The following is a 17,821-nucleotide window of genomic DNA, read 5'->3' on the forward strand; positions in this document are numbered from 1 at the left end:
GGAACATGTCCCTGGGGGTGGGGGGTCAGGTAAAGAAGGCTGCTTCTGCCATCTGGAAGGCACAGTGGGGCTGCCCACCGTTTGCTGGGCCCTTACCGTGCAGATCCTATACTGTGTTTTCTTCTCATGACAACTCTGTGCTACTGGCCCTGGCTCTCTAGATGACCTCAGAGAGGTCAAGTGACCTGTCCAGGCTCACACAGTCAGTGGCAGAGTCTGGACGGGGACCCAGGTCTGCCTGACTCAAAGCTGGTGCCTTCTCCACTGGGGTGCATGGGACTCAAACGTTTGTTTAGTTTATGCTGGCTGCGCACATCAGCGATTTAGAGCAAGGAGAGAGCCAGCCTCTCCTTCATTTTACTGGTAAGGAAAATCAGGCCCCGAGGGATGAAGAGACGTCCCTCAGGCCCAGTGACCCAGAGGGAGTGAGGGCAGAATCCAGGCTGCGGAAGTCCTGGCCACTCTCCCATTCCCCTGCACGCCCCATCTCATCTGGACTTGCCATGGTAACCAACCCTCCTTCAGCGTGGGAAGCAAAGGCTGACTAGCGGTTACCTAGCAACTCCCCATAACCAGGTCAGACGGAGCAGGGGGAGGGAGGCGCCCCTCGCTGCGCACCCTGGGGAGTTCTGACCTGTTGAGATGGAATTGCCCACATCAGAATGTGCTCACAAATGACCCTGGGTAGAGCCATACCTGGAAGAACCTGCGCTGCAGAGGCTCAGTGAGTTGCTGGGATTTATGACACGGATCAGGCTGGCTGGGGCCTCTGTCCCCACGGCAGACACAGGGCCTCATTATGCACGGTCTGCTTTCTGTGAATAGCACGGAACCTGACCCCACTGACGTGCTGGCTTCATCTGCATGTGGAAATCCATACAGGAGGGTGGATGGAAGGGTGAGTGTGTGTGAGACACAGACGCTGTGTGTGTAGTGTGTGTCTGTCTGTCTGTCTACATAGGCATTTTGACTTAGAGGGGAAAAGCTGGGGAGCTGTGCTCCCTCACACTGCCATCTTGTTCCTTAACTATCTCGAGACATGTTTATGGAATGGTCTGGTCATGTAAGATACGAATTTTTTACTATTCCCTGTAGATTGGGTCTTGACAGCCACTGCCCACCTCATTCATTAAACAAATATTTATTGAGCCTCTGTATGCCATGCACAGTGCTAGATGCTGGGCAGACAACAGTTTACAAAACAGAGATGACTCCTGCCCCCAGGGAGCTTACAGTCTAATAGTCACACAAGTCAGTCTAGTGCCGTCATCTAGTGCTACTCAGGCAAAGCACCGGCAACCGCGAGGCGGTCTAATGCAGGCGGACGTTCCCCGCCCACGGGCCCTATAAGGCCCGAGAAATCGTTTGGTCTGGCCCTGCCATGGCATTAGGGGTGAGTTAATGGCAACCACGAGGCGGTCTAAATGCAGGCGACGTTCCCCGCCCACGGGCCCTATAAGGCCCGAAAAATCATTTGGTCTGGCCCTGCCATGGCATTAGGGGTGAGTTAATTAAATGTTTGACCAAATATAGCAGGCTAATTTTTAAGTTGATAATTTTGTATGGCCGCGAAAGATGTTGTATATATCCAAATGGCCCTTGGCAGAAAAACAGGTTCCCCACCCCTGGTAGTGGGAAGGATGGTTTTAGATTAGGGGCCAGAAAATTACAATTTGAGAAAGTGACACTTAAACCAAGACCTAAGATGCATAGCAATTAGCCAGGCGAAGAACAGGGGATGTGGGATGGTTTTAGATTAGGGGCCAGAAAATAACAATTTGAGAAAGTGACACTTAAACCAAGACCTGAAGATGCATAGCAATTAGCCAGGCGAAGAACAGGGGATGCATTCCAGGTAGAGAGAACAGTGGGTACAAAGGACGTGGGGACAAATCCTTGGCCATCTGGAGGCTGAGTGAAGGCCAGTGGGGCAGGAGCATGAAGGCAAGGAGGGGAGAGGCACCGATGGGGACTGGGGAGGGAGGCAGGGGCCAGACCTCACAGGGCCACACTTAGGACTCTGCATTTTAACCCAAGTGCGAGGGGCAAGGGAGTAATGCAATCAGATTCCTGGTTTACAGATTGCTCTGTGTGGAGAAGGGAGTAGAGCAAGAGGGCAGCAGGGAGAAAGGTGAGGAGGTTGGTTCTGTTGCCTAAGGGAGAGATGTTGCTGGCATGGCTGTGGTCATGGAGAGAGTGAAGGAACCTGAGCAGTATTTAAAAAAAGAATTGACACGATGTTTTTCTCTTGCCCTTGCCTTGCTATAGCTAGGCCGAACTGTCGACTTCAGACAGACAAATGGCAGATGTTCTGGCCGTGCCCATCTGCCTCCTATGCGGCCTGGTTTGCTTTGGGCTGGCTCAGATCTAAGGCTGTCACACGGGCCACTCCCCTGCCTCCCAGCAGGCCCACACCTGATGGTGGGAATCAATTTTGTTTAAAGATTTCCTGAGAAGGCTTTCACAACGTGTTCAGTAACCTCTGCTCATGTTTAAAATGATTACTATTCGGAAATCCCAGTTTGTACTTCACCTGAATGCCCCTCCCCCTAAAATTTCCTGATGCTTGATGGAGATAAAGATGCTATAATAATAATACATCACCTGGGCAGCCAAATATGACGTCATAATGACAGCTCTGAATCATGTCTCTCTGTCCCACAGCCCAAGCGACTTATTTGTTAGCAACAAAGAAAGATGCCCTAATGTCCCGGGAAAAGGGATCCGAGCAGCTGTTTAGCTCACTGCCGAGTCCTCTGCCCTTGTGCTCAAAGTGTGGTCTGTGGCTCAGCAACAGAACTTCTGAGACTGGTCGAAAGGCAGGATTGAGTCAGGACCTGCATTTTAACACACTCCCCAGGCAACTCATGGGCACATTTATTTTGAGAAGCACCAGCTTAGATCACCCCAAGGCCGTCTAAACGTGGGTGGGCAGGGGCAGGGGCCAGGCATTTGAAACGCAGCGAGCCTCGGCACGCGGGACGCGGCATGCCGTTGGTGAGACCCAACTGGTCCGACAGGAACTGGGTTTTCGCTGGAAGTTCCCTGCTCCCAAGTCCCACAGGGCATTGCAGCCGGATTCAGAGACAGTGTGCCGTTTCCTGGTTGTGCAGCCTGAGAGGCACTGGTGGACGAGCCCTGGGGCTGAGATGCTATCGGGTGGACGCACTCGCAGGCGCTCCCCCAGCCGGCACCAGGGCCCAGGAGGGTCAGCCTCCCTCCCCCGGCGTGGACGGTGTGGGCCTTGTCCCCTTAGCTTGGTCCCTAAGGCCCTTGTTCTCTGGGTGGCACCTTCCTTCTGAACTGAGCCATGTAACGAGCAGGCTATTTTGGCACCTCAGTTAAAATGACTCCCACAGTGGCCTCTGGTGGAAGAGAAGGTCCAGGCCCGGGGTTCTGAAAGCTCTGCCCACACTGTGCGGTCAGCCTCTGCGGGCCAAGGACTCCTGCGCCGTGTGTGTGTGTGTGTGTGTGTGTGTGTGTCTCACTAGGCACAGCCCCGGCAAAACAAGGCCCTTGTCTTATTATCGCTTTCTTGAAAAGTGTTTCAAGGCACGAAATCCAGGCCAGAACCAAATCTTCTCACTCTGTCCTCACTGGGGCTGATCCTACATAATCAGACAGACAGATCCCGTTTGTGGGCTGTTTAAAGCATATGGGTTGTAAATACTGTACAATCAGACATTAATTCTGGCTTTTATTTTCCTTAACGTGTTCACATTGCCTCGCACCAAAAAGCTGATCGAGTCCCCTTTGCCTCTGCTCTGTCTTCATTCCTGTGGTGCCTTTGCCCCTACCTGCTGGCTTCATCTCTCTGCTCCAATTCCTCCTCCCACCTGCCTCCGCCCTCCTCCGGAGCTGAGCCTGCTGACTCCAGCATCTTCCTGGCCTGTCCCACTTAACCTCTTGCTCCCTCCCCTCCCTCTGCGCCTCTCACGCGGCTCCTTCATCTTGTGAAACATCTTCGCTACTTTTTCCTTCCTGTGCTTTCATTTTCAGAGGCTACAAGACGCCCCTCACTCACGCTCGCCTCCCCCTGCTTCTCTCAGGCGACTTCCTCTCCCCTCCTGCGACCCATCACGGAGTCCCTTCTTGTCCTGTTTTTCTCTAAAGGTGTCCTGGGGAATCAGAGAATCGTAGAATTCAGGGTCAAAGGGAGATAGCCCGCATTACACTGACAGTTACTTCTGAGTCACAAACTCTTTCTTTTGCTTATATGACCTTCAATGATGGTTGTCCCCGTCCCTCCTTAGAGCAGCAAGGATGCAAGGACGAAGGAAGAAGAAACAGACCCCCACTCACCCCGCATGCCCCTCACTAACACACTCAAACCAACCCTTTTTTCACACGCACAACCTCCTAGGTGCCCTGATGCAGAGCTGTGCTCCCAGCTACCCTAGGACACTGAGCGCCCTTCCCCAGGGCCCCTGTTCCCCAGCCTGGCTGGTCTGTGTTATGCCCAGGGGTGGGTCCTGGGAGACACAGTCCACTTTGAGGTGCTGAGGAGAGACGGTGGGGGGTTCCTTTCCCCAGGTGCGGCTCTTGGTGGAGGGAAGGTGCCAGCCCAGGTCCAATGGTCAGGGGAACAGGAAGCTCATCTAAAAGCCAGGCCCACCCAGGGTCATGTTCAACCAACCAATTAGCCAATCACTAGTCAGTGCTCTTGTGGCGTGGGCTTCTGTCTGTGCCGCTGGGCAAGGCATCTTCAAAACGCAGAAAACAAGAGAGAAAACAAACAGAGCCCCAAAGAGACACCCTGTAACCACAGAACAATGACTCTCCCACCCGGCATGCTCGGCCAGGGGTCCTCCGAGCACTTTACAGAAGCTAGGGTGCTGCTTTCTTAGAAGCCGGGGACACAGAGCTCACACCCAGGTTCGCCCCTGGGAGGCCTGTGCAAGTCCCTTCACTTCCCCGTGCGTGGCCCTCACGGTGTCCCCGTGTCTCCACGCCAGCCACAGGACGAGGAGCAGCCAAGGAGCAGCCACTGAAGGAGAGGGAGGTGCCGGCCTTGCCCAGGCCTCACACCCAGCTGCTCTAGCTCAGACTGGAGCGGCTGCACCCTAATTCTCAACCCAGCACGCTCTCCCTGGGAGAGCAGGAGGGAGGCTGCCCTGCAAACCCTCGGGGTGAGTCGGGCGCGCAGGTGAGCCAGAACATGCCCCGCTGAGTCCTGCCCCACCCTGCGGTTCTGCGTCCAGCTCCGGGTGTGGATCTCTGCTCAGCTCCTTGAAAATTCCCAAGACCAGGGGGAAGTGGTGCCATCTTTAGGAGAGCAAGGATTTCTGTTTCCCTGCTCCCTCCTCCCCCAAGCGCCCCCACCTCCGGCACACCCCTTGGGGGGGTGGGGCAGAAAAACAAGTATGAATATAAGCTTCCACCTGAGTTCCTTTCATATCAACTAATTAACCAACTAAATTGCCAATAAATTACTGTTATAAAATGTGTGTACCCATAGGCATATATGTGTGTGTATGCGCGCACGCGTATATGCAGTTCCAGCCTTTCCTCCTTGCTTCCTCTTGCAGGCAGCTCAGACACAAGCCTCCGACCCCGGAGAAGGGCTTCACCGGATCATGGGCGCCACGTAGTTGGCAGGGAAGAGGCCCAGCTTGTTGTGCAGGCGGCCTGTCCACCAGGAGGGGTTGGAGCTGTCCAGGACCTCGACCACCTCTCCGGAGCGGAATCCCAGCTCGTCATCCTCCAGGGCCTCGAAGTCGTACAGCGCCTGGGCCCACCGCACTCGCTGTTGGGGGAAATCACAGGGGGTCCTGCTGAGTTGGGGCGGCCTCCGAGCCACTGTCACACAGAAGAGAATCTGCTGGCTTTGACATCCAGACAAAGTCCTCGGCGAGCAGCCTGCCCTGAAGGCTGATGTTGCCTCTCCAGAGACAGTTCACCCCCCGCTGCGACGGAAAGCAGATGTGGGCTGCAAGGCCCTGAGCTCCAAGTCACCAGAGTCATCGTCGAGGCTCAGGACTTGGGCTAACAGAGCCTCCAAGGCCCCAAGAAAATCCTCGAGGACGACTCTCCCTACGTCGACAGGTGCTCTTTCTACTTTGTTCACGTGACAAACAGAACGGCAGTGCCCAAATGGGCATCTCCCTCCACCAGAACCAGAGCCAAGAAATGGGAGAAGGACGGGGCAAGGCTGACGGCCAGCCGAGAACAAGGGGCTGGATTGTGCTGGGCTGGGACCAGCCCCACGGGAACACTCCCCCCATGGCCACTATTTGGGTTCCCACTACCTCTATTTGAGCTCCGTGCAGTTTGGCATCTTTCCTGGAGAACCAACCGTTTCTCTAATTGCCTATCTTACCTCCTCCATTGGGCCCAGAGGGAAAGTTCACGTACCCCGGCCACCTGGAGTTGCACTGGGTCTGTGTGTCTCCGGTGCATGAGGGTGGCATTCATTTCGCTGCCCATGCCCATGCCCAGGCCACAGTGTCCGTCATTTATGTCAAGGCTGCCTCCACGGCGCTCCTAGAAACAGACGCAAGAGAGGAGCTGTCATCACGCCACCAGAGCATCCCTCACTGTCTTCCCCAGGCCTTGCTCGGATAAACACAGCCAGGGTTCCAGTAATCCTTGCTGATGATGGCAATAAACCAGCCGTGGGCAAACTACGGCCCGCGGGCCGGATCCGGCCCGTTTGAAATGAATAAAACTAAAAAAAAAAAGACCGTACCCTTTTATGTAATGATGTTTACTTTGAATTTATATTAGTTCACACAAACACTCCATCCATGCTTTTGTTCCGGCCCTCCGGTCCAGTCTAAGAACCCATTGTGGCCCTCGAGTCAAAAAGGTTGCCCACCCCTGCCTTAGACCCTCGGGGGAGGGGGAGCTGGGTCATGTCTCCGGTGCATGAGGGTGGCATTCATTTCGCTGCCCATGCCCATGCCCAGGCCACAGTGTCCGTCGTTTATGTCAAGGCTGCCTCCACGGCGCTCCTAGAAACAGACGCAAGAGAGGAGCTGTCATCATGCCACCAGAGCACCCCTCACTGTCTTCCCCAGGGCCTTGCTCGGATAAACACGGCCAGGGTTCCAGTAATCCTTGCTGATGATGGCAATAAGCCCTATAGATGATGGCGAGAGGGGGAGGGATGACAAAGGTACCTAAGATTATGAAGACAAAGATGATGGCAGGTCCCATTTTTTCAATCAAGAAATGCTTATCAGGCCCCTACCATGTACTTCATACTGTTCTAAGCAATGGGGACAAGTAGCTGGAAAGAGAAGGTCCCTTGTCTTCACGGGGCATCAGTTCCGAGGGGGAATCATGCACATGTAAGTGATAAGTGAGCAGGGAGACGAATGTCTAAGTCTGCCTGGGTAATCAGGGAGGGCTTCATAGAGGAAGTGATGCTTGAATTCCAACTTAAAGGGGGAGCTCCAGGAAAGAGCATTTGAGGCAGAGGGGACAGCATATAAAAAGCCTCAAAGGCATGAAAGAAGATACAATGGGCTATGCCAGTAACTAAAGGTAGTGGAGCACTGCTGAAATGTGTGTGTCAGGGGAGCAGAGGGAGGTAGCAGGAGAGAGGCTGGGGGAACAGATATGTGCAGCTCAGAAAGGACTCTGTATGCCCTGCTAAGGAATTTAGGAACGATGTTATCTGGCAGTATTGTCCATCTCGGTAAGCCGCCTCAAATCCCATCTGGATAAGGCGGGGAGAAGTAAATAAATAAGTAAGTAAGTAAGGCTCCGCGGCAGGTGTTAATCCGTCTTTCTTGTAGATCGCCACAGCCAGGTGGGGTAAGGGACGTGAACAGATTTGAAATTGTGCTGATAGAAAAATGAAGCAATTGTTCCCTGAGTCCTTGGGGTAAGAAAGGGTGTGAGTGTGAGTGAGTGTGTGTGTGTGTGTGTGTGTGTGTGGTGTGTGTTCAGGCAGGGAGCAGTTTGATTCACACAGGCTTCTTTGCCAAAGCAGTTTCCATATCATATCAGGCAGGGAGCAGTTTGATTCTCACAGGCTTCTTTGCCAAAGCAGTTTCCATATCATATTTCTACCACTTGGGGCCCCAGCATCATCTTCTTCTTCTTCTTTTTTAAAAAAAATGTTTTTATTGATTTCAGAAAGGAAGGGAGAGGAAGAGAGAGATAGAAACATCAATGATGAGAGAGAATCATTGATCGGCTGCCTCCTGCACACCCCCCACTGGGGATTGAGCCCGCAACCCGGGCATGTGCCCTTGACTGGAACTGAATCTGGGACCTTTCAGTCCACAGACCGATGCTCTATCCACTGCGCCAAACTGGCTCGGGCCCCAGCATCTTCTTTACGAACTTCGTGAGACCTGCTGAGGGGCGGCCAGGCCAGCAGCCCCGGACCCCAGCAGAACCACGGCGTTTATTTGCTATGGCTGTTTCCAGCCTCGCGGGAGGCTCTCACCCAGTAAGTGGCAGTGGGAACAAGGTGACCTGAGCCTCGGTGTGGGGGTGGGGGAGAGAAGGGCCTGCCCCCCACCTCACTGTGCCCGCTCCATCCCTTCCAGATACCTGGTGAAAGTGGTGATGCTGCAGGTACCGCTGCTGCGCCGGTGGTGGGGCTGGGGGATACTGTGATGGAGGGGGCGGTGGGTGATCCGACAGCTTCCGGTTCATCGCAGGCCGGGTTTCTTCTCCCACAGCCCCACTGATATGTGGGCCTCCCTGGGGCCATCGGTCCAGGCTGTTGCCCCGGCGACCCTGGAAGAGAACAAAGATGATCCATCCTCCTCCCATGTCTCCTGGCTCTACCCCCCACTTCAGGCAGCTGTTCCCAGACTTTGCTCATGACAGCTCCGAGAAACTGCTGACAGGTTGGGGGGTATCTTAGAGAGAAGCCATGGTTCAGACCTTCAGATTCTCCTTTTTTGGGGATGTCAGGTCTCTGGGTCACAGACTGACACTTTCCATATGGTCTCCATTTAGTCCATTCCTAGTGGGCTTGTTTTTTCTCTGTGTAATCAAGCTTAGATAGTCTCTTTTTTATTCTGACACAATGCCACCCCTCCTTATCGCATGTTGCCACAATGCTGGGCATGCTACCCTCCAGATAAGCTCTGCTATTGACTTTGCATGATTCTGAACTGTCATTTATAGCCTGGTGATGAGACACAAACACAACCCTCTTGCAGCACCATGGAAACCAGGCCTGCACTGGGCATGCTGGGAGGAGCAAGGCCTTCTTCTTAAGGGTCTCCACCTCAGGAAGCAGAGGGTTATTTTTATGTAACAAGTGTAGAAGGGTTTAGTGTATGCCAGGCAGTGTTCTAAGCACTTTGCAGATACGAACGCATTTAGTCCAGTTTAGGGCAGTTTCATGTGGCCTCTCTATCTCTGCATGCACATCCTAGTAAATTAATACGCCTGTCCGTTCCCTGGTTACAATAATTCACAAGGTCTTGGCTGACCTTTGTTTTTCTTTCTGAGCTTCTGTGTGCACTTGGTGGGAACACCCTTTTCTCCTTTGATTGTAACTTCTCAGGCTGAAAAGCAGCCAATTACTTGAAAGGGACGGTTTCCTTTGTTTCCCCACAGCATGTGTTGCTTTGAAAGTCTCAATGCCTTTTCAGAACCCATCCCTGGGATTTCAGCTACTCCAGTCAACGCTTCTTCCTATACCTCTCTCTTATGTTTTTTCCTTTGAAAAGCATTTTATAAATTGTGTGTGTGCCTGTGAATTTACTCATGGAAGACAAGTTAGTATTTTCATTGCATCTACTATGGACCAGAATCTGTGGCAAGTGCTCTAACTATATTTTCTCAATTAATCCTCATAACAGCTCATTCTATACTCAGGTTTCTTTTTTGTTTTTGAAATTTTTTAAAAAATCCTCATCCGAGGATATATTTTTTATTGATTTTAGAGAGCGGAAGAGGGGTAATGAGAGAGAGAGAGAGACATTGATGTGAGAGAGAAACATTAATCAGTTGCCTCCCGTATGTGCTCCCAACTGGGGATCAAACCTGCAACCTGGGAATGTACCCTGACTAGGAATAGCACCCACAATCTTTTGGAGCACGGGATAACACTCCAGCCAAGTGAGCTACCGGCCAGGGCAGAAATGTTTCTTAACTTGGCTAAGTCATAGGATAGCTAGTGATGAAATCTGAATTTAAAGTTGGGTCTGTCTGATGCATTTTCTGTGAAAACAATATTCTATATTCCAAATTTTCCAAGAGCAAGAATTCCAGGACTATGCTAAGTACTATGAATCCTGTACTATGCTAAGTCTTCTACCCCAATGCCTCCTCTCCACCCCACATCCTGTCACAAAGCTCTAGCTCTGGGCCGAAACTGATGTAGTAATGTCGGTAACAAAATGACGGCATCCAGTGAGAGCTCACTGCACCGAGTGCGCGATGTGGTTAGGAACGACGTACGGGAAGGGGACGCATTATCTTCTCACCTTCACAACCATCCTAGGAGGTGGATAGCACTGACATCCCCATTTCATGGATGAGGAAACTGAGGATCAGAGACCTTTCCAGAATCACCTAGCTAGGGGTTTGAACTGAGATCTGACTTCGCAGTTATTCTACCTTTCAGAATCCTCAGAGGACCTGCCCATCAAATACATCGACTTGGTGGTTCATGTAAGACTCCAGCTGCCTAAAAATATCTAGATGGGCCGGGCCAGTGTGGCTCATTAGTTGAGGGTTGACCCATGAACCAGAAAGTCATGGTTCAATTTCTAGTCAAGGCACATATCCGGTTGCAGGCTCAATTCCCAGTAGGGGACTTGTAGGAGGCAGCCAATCAATGATTCTCTTTCACACTGATGTTTCCATCCCTCTCTCCCTCTCCCTTCCTCTCTCTGAAATCAATAAAAAAAATATTAAAACACTTTTTTTTTTTCAATCCTGAGATGGGCTGACCTGGTCCTCTCGCGTCCTATCCCTCAGGAAGATCTGCTTCTGTTTGGAGATAGAAGTTGTCCTGTAGTAGTCCACCAGCTTGTTGAGGGATGGAAACTTCTCTGTCCATAGGAAGTAGTTACCCTTGTTGTCTCTCATGACCTTGAAGTGCTGAACGTCATCCTCGTGCCTAGAAATCAAGGCAAATCCAAACTGTGTGTTACATGGTGACTGTGTCCCCGCCTTTGGGGTTGATGGCACCTGGGGATGCCAAGCGAGTTCTGTTAGGGCAGGACATGGAGATATGGGGAGCTTGCTCATCACTAGGCAGGTGGGCTGGGCCAGTCAAGCTCTAGGAGGAAAGGGCTGTTCAGGACACAGGCTGCACTAGAGCAGAAGGTAATGTGTCTTCTGACACTGGAGTCGACCTTTGACAAGAAAAAATGTGCCAAGTGCTTTAAAGACTATGAGGTCAAGGACCTTTTGACTATGTTTATCTGAAATGTGGCCACCCCTGGGAAATGTACTATGCTAAGCACTCTGTCAAGACTCAGAAGGGAGGGGTTCTCAAGCCCTTGTTATCTTTCCGTTATCGGAAATACCTCGAACCAGCTCCTTCAAGCCCATAGACTTGCTCTGGACAGTCAGACACTACCTTGAGAAATGTGTCATGCTTGGTCTCTACATCGGTCTCTTGGTCTTGCTTTAGTTTTGCATAAATAAGGTTGCAAAGCATTTTGAGCTTTTGGGGAAAGAAGTATTACATAGCATTGTAGCGTTTTCATGGGAACAGACTTCAGAGATTGTTGATCCTTATGTCTCCATGTCACAGCTGAGGATGCTGAGGCTCCGAGAGATGGAGGGCCTTGGTCAAGGTCCCCGCGAATGAATGGCAGAGCTGAGGCAAGAACCCCGGGTCTCTGACTCCTGCCTGCCACACCATGTGCACATGCTAACTGCTTTAGATGGGCATCTTTTAACACCAGCTGGACTCACAGGGCAGGGGCACATTTGTAGCGGGGTGGAGAGATTGGATTTTATTCATCACAAAAGGGAGGACTGGACCTTTACTAATAGCTCCAAGTGATTCTATCTAGGATATCAAGTTTATGTGTGAAATGGACACACATTTATATCTAAAAGTTAACTGATGTTAATAGTGCCAATTGCCTGATCCAGCAGAAAAATCAAGAATTTAGAGTGTCGGAGAGTAAAGCTACGTCTGAAGGATAGTGGCACTTTCTTAGGGATGGAGTTAGTGGTCTGTGCTCAGAGGGGACAGGAATTCCGATCACCAGTATCATTTACGTGCTGGGCTCTGCTCATGGGCAGGTGAACCCATGCGGTGACCTCTGCTTTGGCTGCTCTGGGGTGGTAACCAGCACTGTGCAATCATGGCCTGGCCGTTCACAGATGTTTCCTTCCCTGTAACACCACATAGCTCAGCTCATAGTCATTACCCCTCACATTTGGGTGAAGAGGAGGGAATATCCTTGCGGTATATTATTCATCCGCCGCCTCTGGCCAAAGACCACAAGAGTGAGAAACATTAACCCTTTCACTCTCATGAGCTGGGAGGGGGGGATGCCAGGATTTTGGTGGAGAGAGCGTGTTCTGCGAGGGGCAGAGAAAAGGCTAAAATTTAGTGTTTCAGATGCTTATCAAATGCTAAGTGACAGAACTACAATTAGCTCTTAATTATCTGTGCCCATGACAGAAAGCAAATGTGTAAATAAATAAATAAAAATGACTTCGCTCTGGAATGCATTACCCTACTTTTCTGCAGAAGATGAGCTCATGATTATGGTAATAATCACTGTTACAGAAGCTGCATTGCCTCAATAGCAGGGGAAGGCCTGGCGGAAGGCAAGGCTGACTGCTTTATAGAATCTGCTTCAATCAAGGAAATGTACTAGGAAGTCATAGCTCCGGGCTGAAGAGGCCAGAGTCAACTTCATGCCAACCACAGGCACCGAGGTGCCCTTTGGTCTGACAACTCACTTGGTCCATTCCATAATCAAGGCCCTTAAGAACTAGGTTAGGCTTGTAAGGTTTACTGACAGAGCAAAATTTCATTAAAAGATGTAACAAGTTTAGAATTGTGAGACATCAGTATTGGCCTGACCTAGAATATACCGCTGTCCAAGCTGTGAAAAAGAGAGGAAAATTAAGAGTTTAAGTGAGACTGCAAGGGCAATGCGCACAAGCCCAAGCTATTTTTGAGAGGCACATGCACATACAAATCACTGACCCATTATTTGTCAGCCCCTCCTCCCTAGTCCTTAAAATATCCATTCTTTCTAAATAGTACAGGGACCTCAGTTTATTAGCCGAGATTGGATTTATGTACCTAAAGCACTCAAGCCACAGGCCTTTCAAAATGTACTGAATAATCCAGATCAGCATTTCCTGTCAACTAACTCGACAGCAGGCTTCACTGTGCAGGCTGTCACCCTCCCGTGCTGCCATCAGCATGAATTCTTGCACTTTCACATGTGGTCACCAAGTCTGAAACGTGACTGCAACCCCAGACATGCTGACCACACGCCGTGTGTTCAGACGTGGGGCTTCTGAGTGCGGCGCTGCATCACGCTTGTGCCTGGACTGAGTCACTTCCTCTGGGTGCTGAGCATTAGGGAGTTTGCTGTTCGTCTCCCCACCCCGGCCGCCTCGGCTCTGCCCTGCTGCCTCTGTTGTAGGTGTGTTGTGCGGACACCCCCCACTCCATCTGTACCCCATAGCGGTGACTAGGGGTTTTCATTTCTCTCCGACCCTGCCTCAGACATCCATCTGTAGTGAAAGGTTACAATTTAGATCTCAAGATGGATGTGGACAATTCTCCCCACTTCTCTCCACAAATACTCATCATGCACCACTGGGCACCAGGCACTGTTAAAGGCACAGAGATGAGGTGGATAAAAATCCCATCTTTCTGGAAGCACCTGCGCTAGAGGGGGAGGCAGAGAAATGTGCGCATGCTTTCGGCCACAGACCAATGTGCCTAGGAGTTACATGCAAGTGCCATGGGAAGCAAGTGGACAGCATCAGGCCCCTTGGCCACCACGCTCCTGAGCAATAGGTCACGTGCAAGAGGTCACTTCATGGCTTAGAGGTCCAGGTCAGGGCGGTGTCGGGGATGACAGTACCTGACGGATATGGAGAAGTCCCCTGGGGAGCTCTGGCTGGCCCGGATGATGAAGAAACCAACCTCCTTGGCCATGAGTAAGTTCTCTGCCTGGTGTCGCGAGAGGCCTTCGTGAAACCATCTACCGGGTGAGAAAACCACAGGATTTTGGTGAGATGCCAGAGCGATAGGAGGGGGAAGTAGAAGTGAGATAACCCCAAGGAGGGAGGCTGGGGACAGCAGCGGAGGAAGTAGAAAGAGGGGCCAGGCACTCTGGAAGCCCAACAAACGTGCAGGCGTGCTCAGGCACAAGAGTGAGTGTGCCTGTGACGCCCCCTCTGTTCCCTCCAGGAGAAGCCCCTCCAGCTCGGAAAGAGTCGCAGCCTTGGCCCAGCTCTCGCTCAGTGCTCGGCCAAGGCTGCAAGGCACCGGCCAAGGCTGCAAGGCACCGGGGAAGCCCTGCACATGCACTTGGAAGTGAGCGAGGCCGGCAGCAGCCCGAGAACCAGGTCTACAGAGCGGGCTCCTGGGCCTCCTCAAAAATCCAGGCTGAAAATAACCTTTACTGCGGAAAAGGAGAAACCGAGGAGAAACTGCCCTTTCAGGGGGCAGCGATGGTGGCGGCCTCGGAAGTGTCAGGCCGCCTGTCATTTATGGAAAAGGCCGCATTCCTAGTATTTTCACTGTAAGCTATTTGCCGGAAACATTTTTGCCACAAGCCCTTTTGCTAATGGCCACAAGGCAATTTTGCAGTAAAAAAAGTTAAAATCACGACAAATAAAAGAACATAAAATTAAAAAGGCTTCATTTGAATATAGTTGAAGTGTGTGTGGCTTCATGGCAGTGCTGCGCAGATAACGGATTTTATTTTGGGGATCGTAGCTGAGCACTTGTCTTCGTTCTGTGGGAAATGTGGGTTCAACTCTGTGCCCGCACAGGGCCTCGCTTCTCTCCTCCAATTAGTGTGTTTGAACACAAGAAACCCACCTTTGGGGCCAATCTTCCTCCTCTGGAAGAAATGCTATGCTAAGACCCCAACCACGTCTCCTCTCACTGTATAGACCGTGAAGAGGGCTGGCTAAACCTCACAGACAGTATAGAAATGGGAGGAACTAGGAGAACTTGTCAATGGAGAAATGTAACAAAATGACAACTAGCTTAAATGCACTGTGTGTGGAAGGCAATTGATCGGTTCATCAATGGAGAAATGAAACCAAACAAACAAGCAAAAAAATCAAAATCAAACTGCCAAACAATTATTTTCTTTTTTATGGCAGTTGATTGATTTGTCAATAAAGAAATGAAACCAGAAGAAAAAAACAATTGTCAACCAGTTATTTATCATTTTTTTTACGGCAAAATTGCCTTCAGCCAATTAGTTAAATGGGGGAAATGTCTGTAGCAAAATGTCTACAGCAAGGACTCTACTAGGGAAGCACCCAGAACAGAAAGGGCCAAGCACCTCCACAGGCCAGGCAAACAGTGGCCACACCTCTCACCCACAGGAAAGCGAAACAAGTATTTGCAATCACTCGGTGGCCAAAGGTGGGACTGGGTCCCGTTGCTCCCAGGTGGGTGCCCTAATTGCTGCCACTGGAAGGCCAGTGTGTGCTTCCCTTTAAGGCAGCGGTTCTCAACCTGTGGGTCGCGACCCCTTTGGCGGTCGAATGACCCTTTCACAGGGGTCGCCTAAGACCATCCTGCATATCAGATATTGACATTACGATTCATAACAATAGCAACATTACAGTTATGAAGTAGCAACGAAAATAATTTTATGGTTGGGTCACAACATGAGGAGCTGTATTTAAAGGGTCAGAAGGCTGAGAACCACTGCTTTAAGGTGAATGTCCAACAGGCACGGCGTGGGATGCCTTTAAAAGTGAGCAATCCCTGTGCTCTCTAGAATTTAGGAATACGAACAGACAGGGGTGGCAGGAGAATGTCCTTACTCCAGGACTGCAGGGGGTGGTGGGGTCGGCTCTGAGGGTCTGGAAGCAGAGGGTCTGGTGATCACTTGCCTAGAGATCCTGCCCAGAGTATTTGCCACAAGCCCTGCAGGGATTTGGGTAAGAAACCTAATGGTGATGGGAACAAGAACGGGACACGCTCCACAGCAGCCACACCTCAAAGGAAATATATCAGACGAGGCAGCAGGTAATAAGGGGATTGTTCAGAAAATACACATTTGTCCTCCGACTGGAATTTGATAAGTGACACTTTTTAAGACTTGCAAAGCTGTCCATACACTACATATTAAACGAGTGACCAGGGTTTCAATGTTACATATCATTCCAAAGCTATTCATTCATTCAATAGCTTTTATTAATAAGGGCTGGGCCAGCCCTGGCTGGGTAGCTCAGTTGGGTAGAGCGTCGTGCTGATATGCCAAGGTAGCCGGGTTGGATCCCTGGTCAGGGCACATACAGCAATCAACCAATGAATGCATAAATATGTGGAACAACAAATCAATTTTTTTTTCTCTTTCTCTCTCAAATCAATAATTCAAAAAAGTGCTGGGCCCTCTTCTGGGCACTGAGGGTAAGTGGTGAGCAGAATAAGTGGTGAGCAGAAGAGACCAAAACCCCTGCCCTCAGGGACCTTACATCCTAGGGGCGGGGTGCACAGTAAACAATAGAATAGGTACAATAGGCCACGTGTCAGGGGAGGAGAAGAGCAGGAGACAATGAAAACGAAGAGGAGGGGTGGGGAGTAGGGTACAGTATCTATACTAATAAAAGCCTCTGTGGTCGTCACGCCCTCATGCCGTGATGCCCTCACGCCATCACAATCCATCACCAGGAGGCTGCATGTACAGCGGGCACGTGGGTGGGCGGGGACTTGACTCTGCAAGGCCCAGAGAGAGAGGGCCTGACAGCTGCGGTGCACTGGAAGTCCCGCCTCTACACATGTGAACTGCACAGGAAACACCTTTTCCGACCACTCATTGGCTAAGCTCACAGTACGCCACTCGCAGTGTTCTTGGTACCGTGGGTAATAAGAATCCAAGAAGGTGATCTAGGGTTTTTCCACCTCACTCCTGGAGGAAAAAATGAAGGTCCACTGCTGGAGGGGATCAAAAATGTCATATTCTGCCCTAGCCGGTTTGGCTCAGTGGATAGAGCCTCAGCCTGCGGACTGCAGGGTCCAGGTTCGATTCTGGTCAAGGGCATGTATCTAGGTTGCAGGCTCCTCCCTGGCTGGGGCCCAGGTCAGGGCTCATGCAGGAGGCAACCAATCTAAGTGTCCCTCTCACATTGATGTTTCTCTCTGTCTTTCCCTCTCTCTTCCACGCTCTCTAAAAATCAATGGAAAAATATCCTCAGGTGCCTTCCCCTGATCATCCTGGTCGCCTCCCGTGGCTTAGGAGCGGGCGTAAGCCGTCAGTAGGACATCCCCTCAGGGCTCCTGGACTGTGAGAGGGGGCAGGCCGGGCTGAGGGACCCATGCATGAACTTTGTGCACCGGGCCACTAGTTTACAATACCCTGCACAAGGGCCTCACTGGGAGGGCGTGTTCTAAACTACAGAAGCTTGGGAAGATGAGGAGAAAGCAGGAAAGGGGACAGAGGAGGAGTAGTCAGGAGGAAGGGTGTCCCAGAGCCAAATGAAGAGGGAGGAAAAAATCTAATTGTGCTGAGATAATGGCCAAGAATTGACCACCGGGACTGTATGTAGTTCACTGTGACCTTGATAAAAAGGGTTCGCAGGAGTGGAAGGATTCTAAAGAGAGTGGGAGTGGGGGAGTTAGAGATAATTAATATAAACAATTCCTTTGAAGAAGTGGAGTGGTAGCTGGAAGGGGATTTGGGATCCAGAGTTTTTTGTTTTGCTTTGGTTTTGGGCT

General features: G+C 51.0%; 1 protein-coding gene across 5 annotated transcripts in view; it reads right to left on the reverse strand.

The window, feature by feature from the left end:
- Positions 1-1,746: 1,746 nt before the first annotated feature.
- Positions 1,747-17,821, reverse strand: part of GRAP2 (GRB2-related adaptor protein 2) — a 67,702-nt gene continuing 51,627 nt past the window's right edge. For 2 of the 5 annotated variants that reach the window (XM_014543850.1, XM_014543851.1), the window contains exons 4-9: positions 13,998-14,117; positions 10,873-11,041; positions 8,509-8,697; positions 6,857-6,953; positions 6,355-6,386; positions 1,747-5,746 (exon numbers count right to left, since the gene is read on the reverse strand). In XM_014543850.1, coding sequence (XP_014399336.1) covers positions 5,567-5,746; positions 6,355-6,386; positions 6,857-6,953; positions 8,509-8,697; positions 10,873-11,041; positions 13,998-14,117 — 787 coding nt within the window. In that variant the 3' untranslated portion in view covers positions 1,747-5,566. Of the gene's footprint in view, positions 6,484-6,856; positions 6,954-8,508; positions 8,698-10,872; positions 11,042-13,997; positions 14,118-17,821 lie in introns of those variants that run through there. The other 3 variants (XM_005871380.2, XM_005871381.2, XM_014543852.1) reach the window with 3 other exon arrangements.

Source organism: Myotis brandtii, unplaced genomic scaffold (assembly GCF_000412655.1).
Source record: "Myotis brandtii unplaced genomic scaffold, ASM41265v1 scaffold339, whole genome shotgun sequence".
Classification (NCBI taxonomy): domain Eukaryota; kingdom Metazoa; phylum Chordata; class Mammalia; order Chiroptera; family Vespertilionidae; genus Myotis; species Myotis brandtii.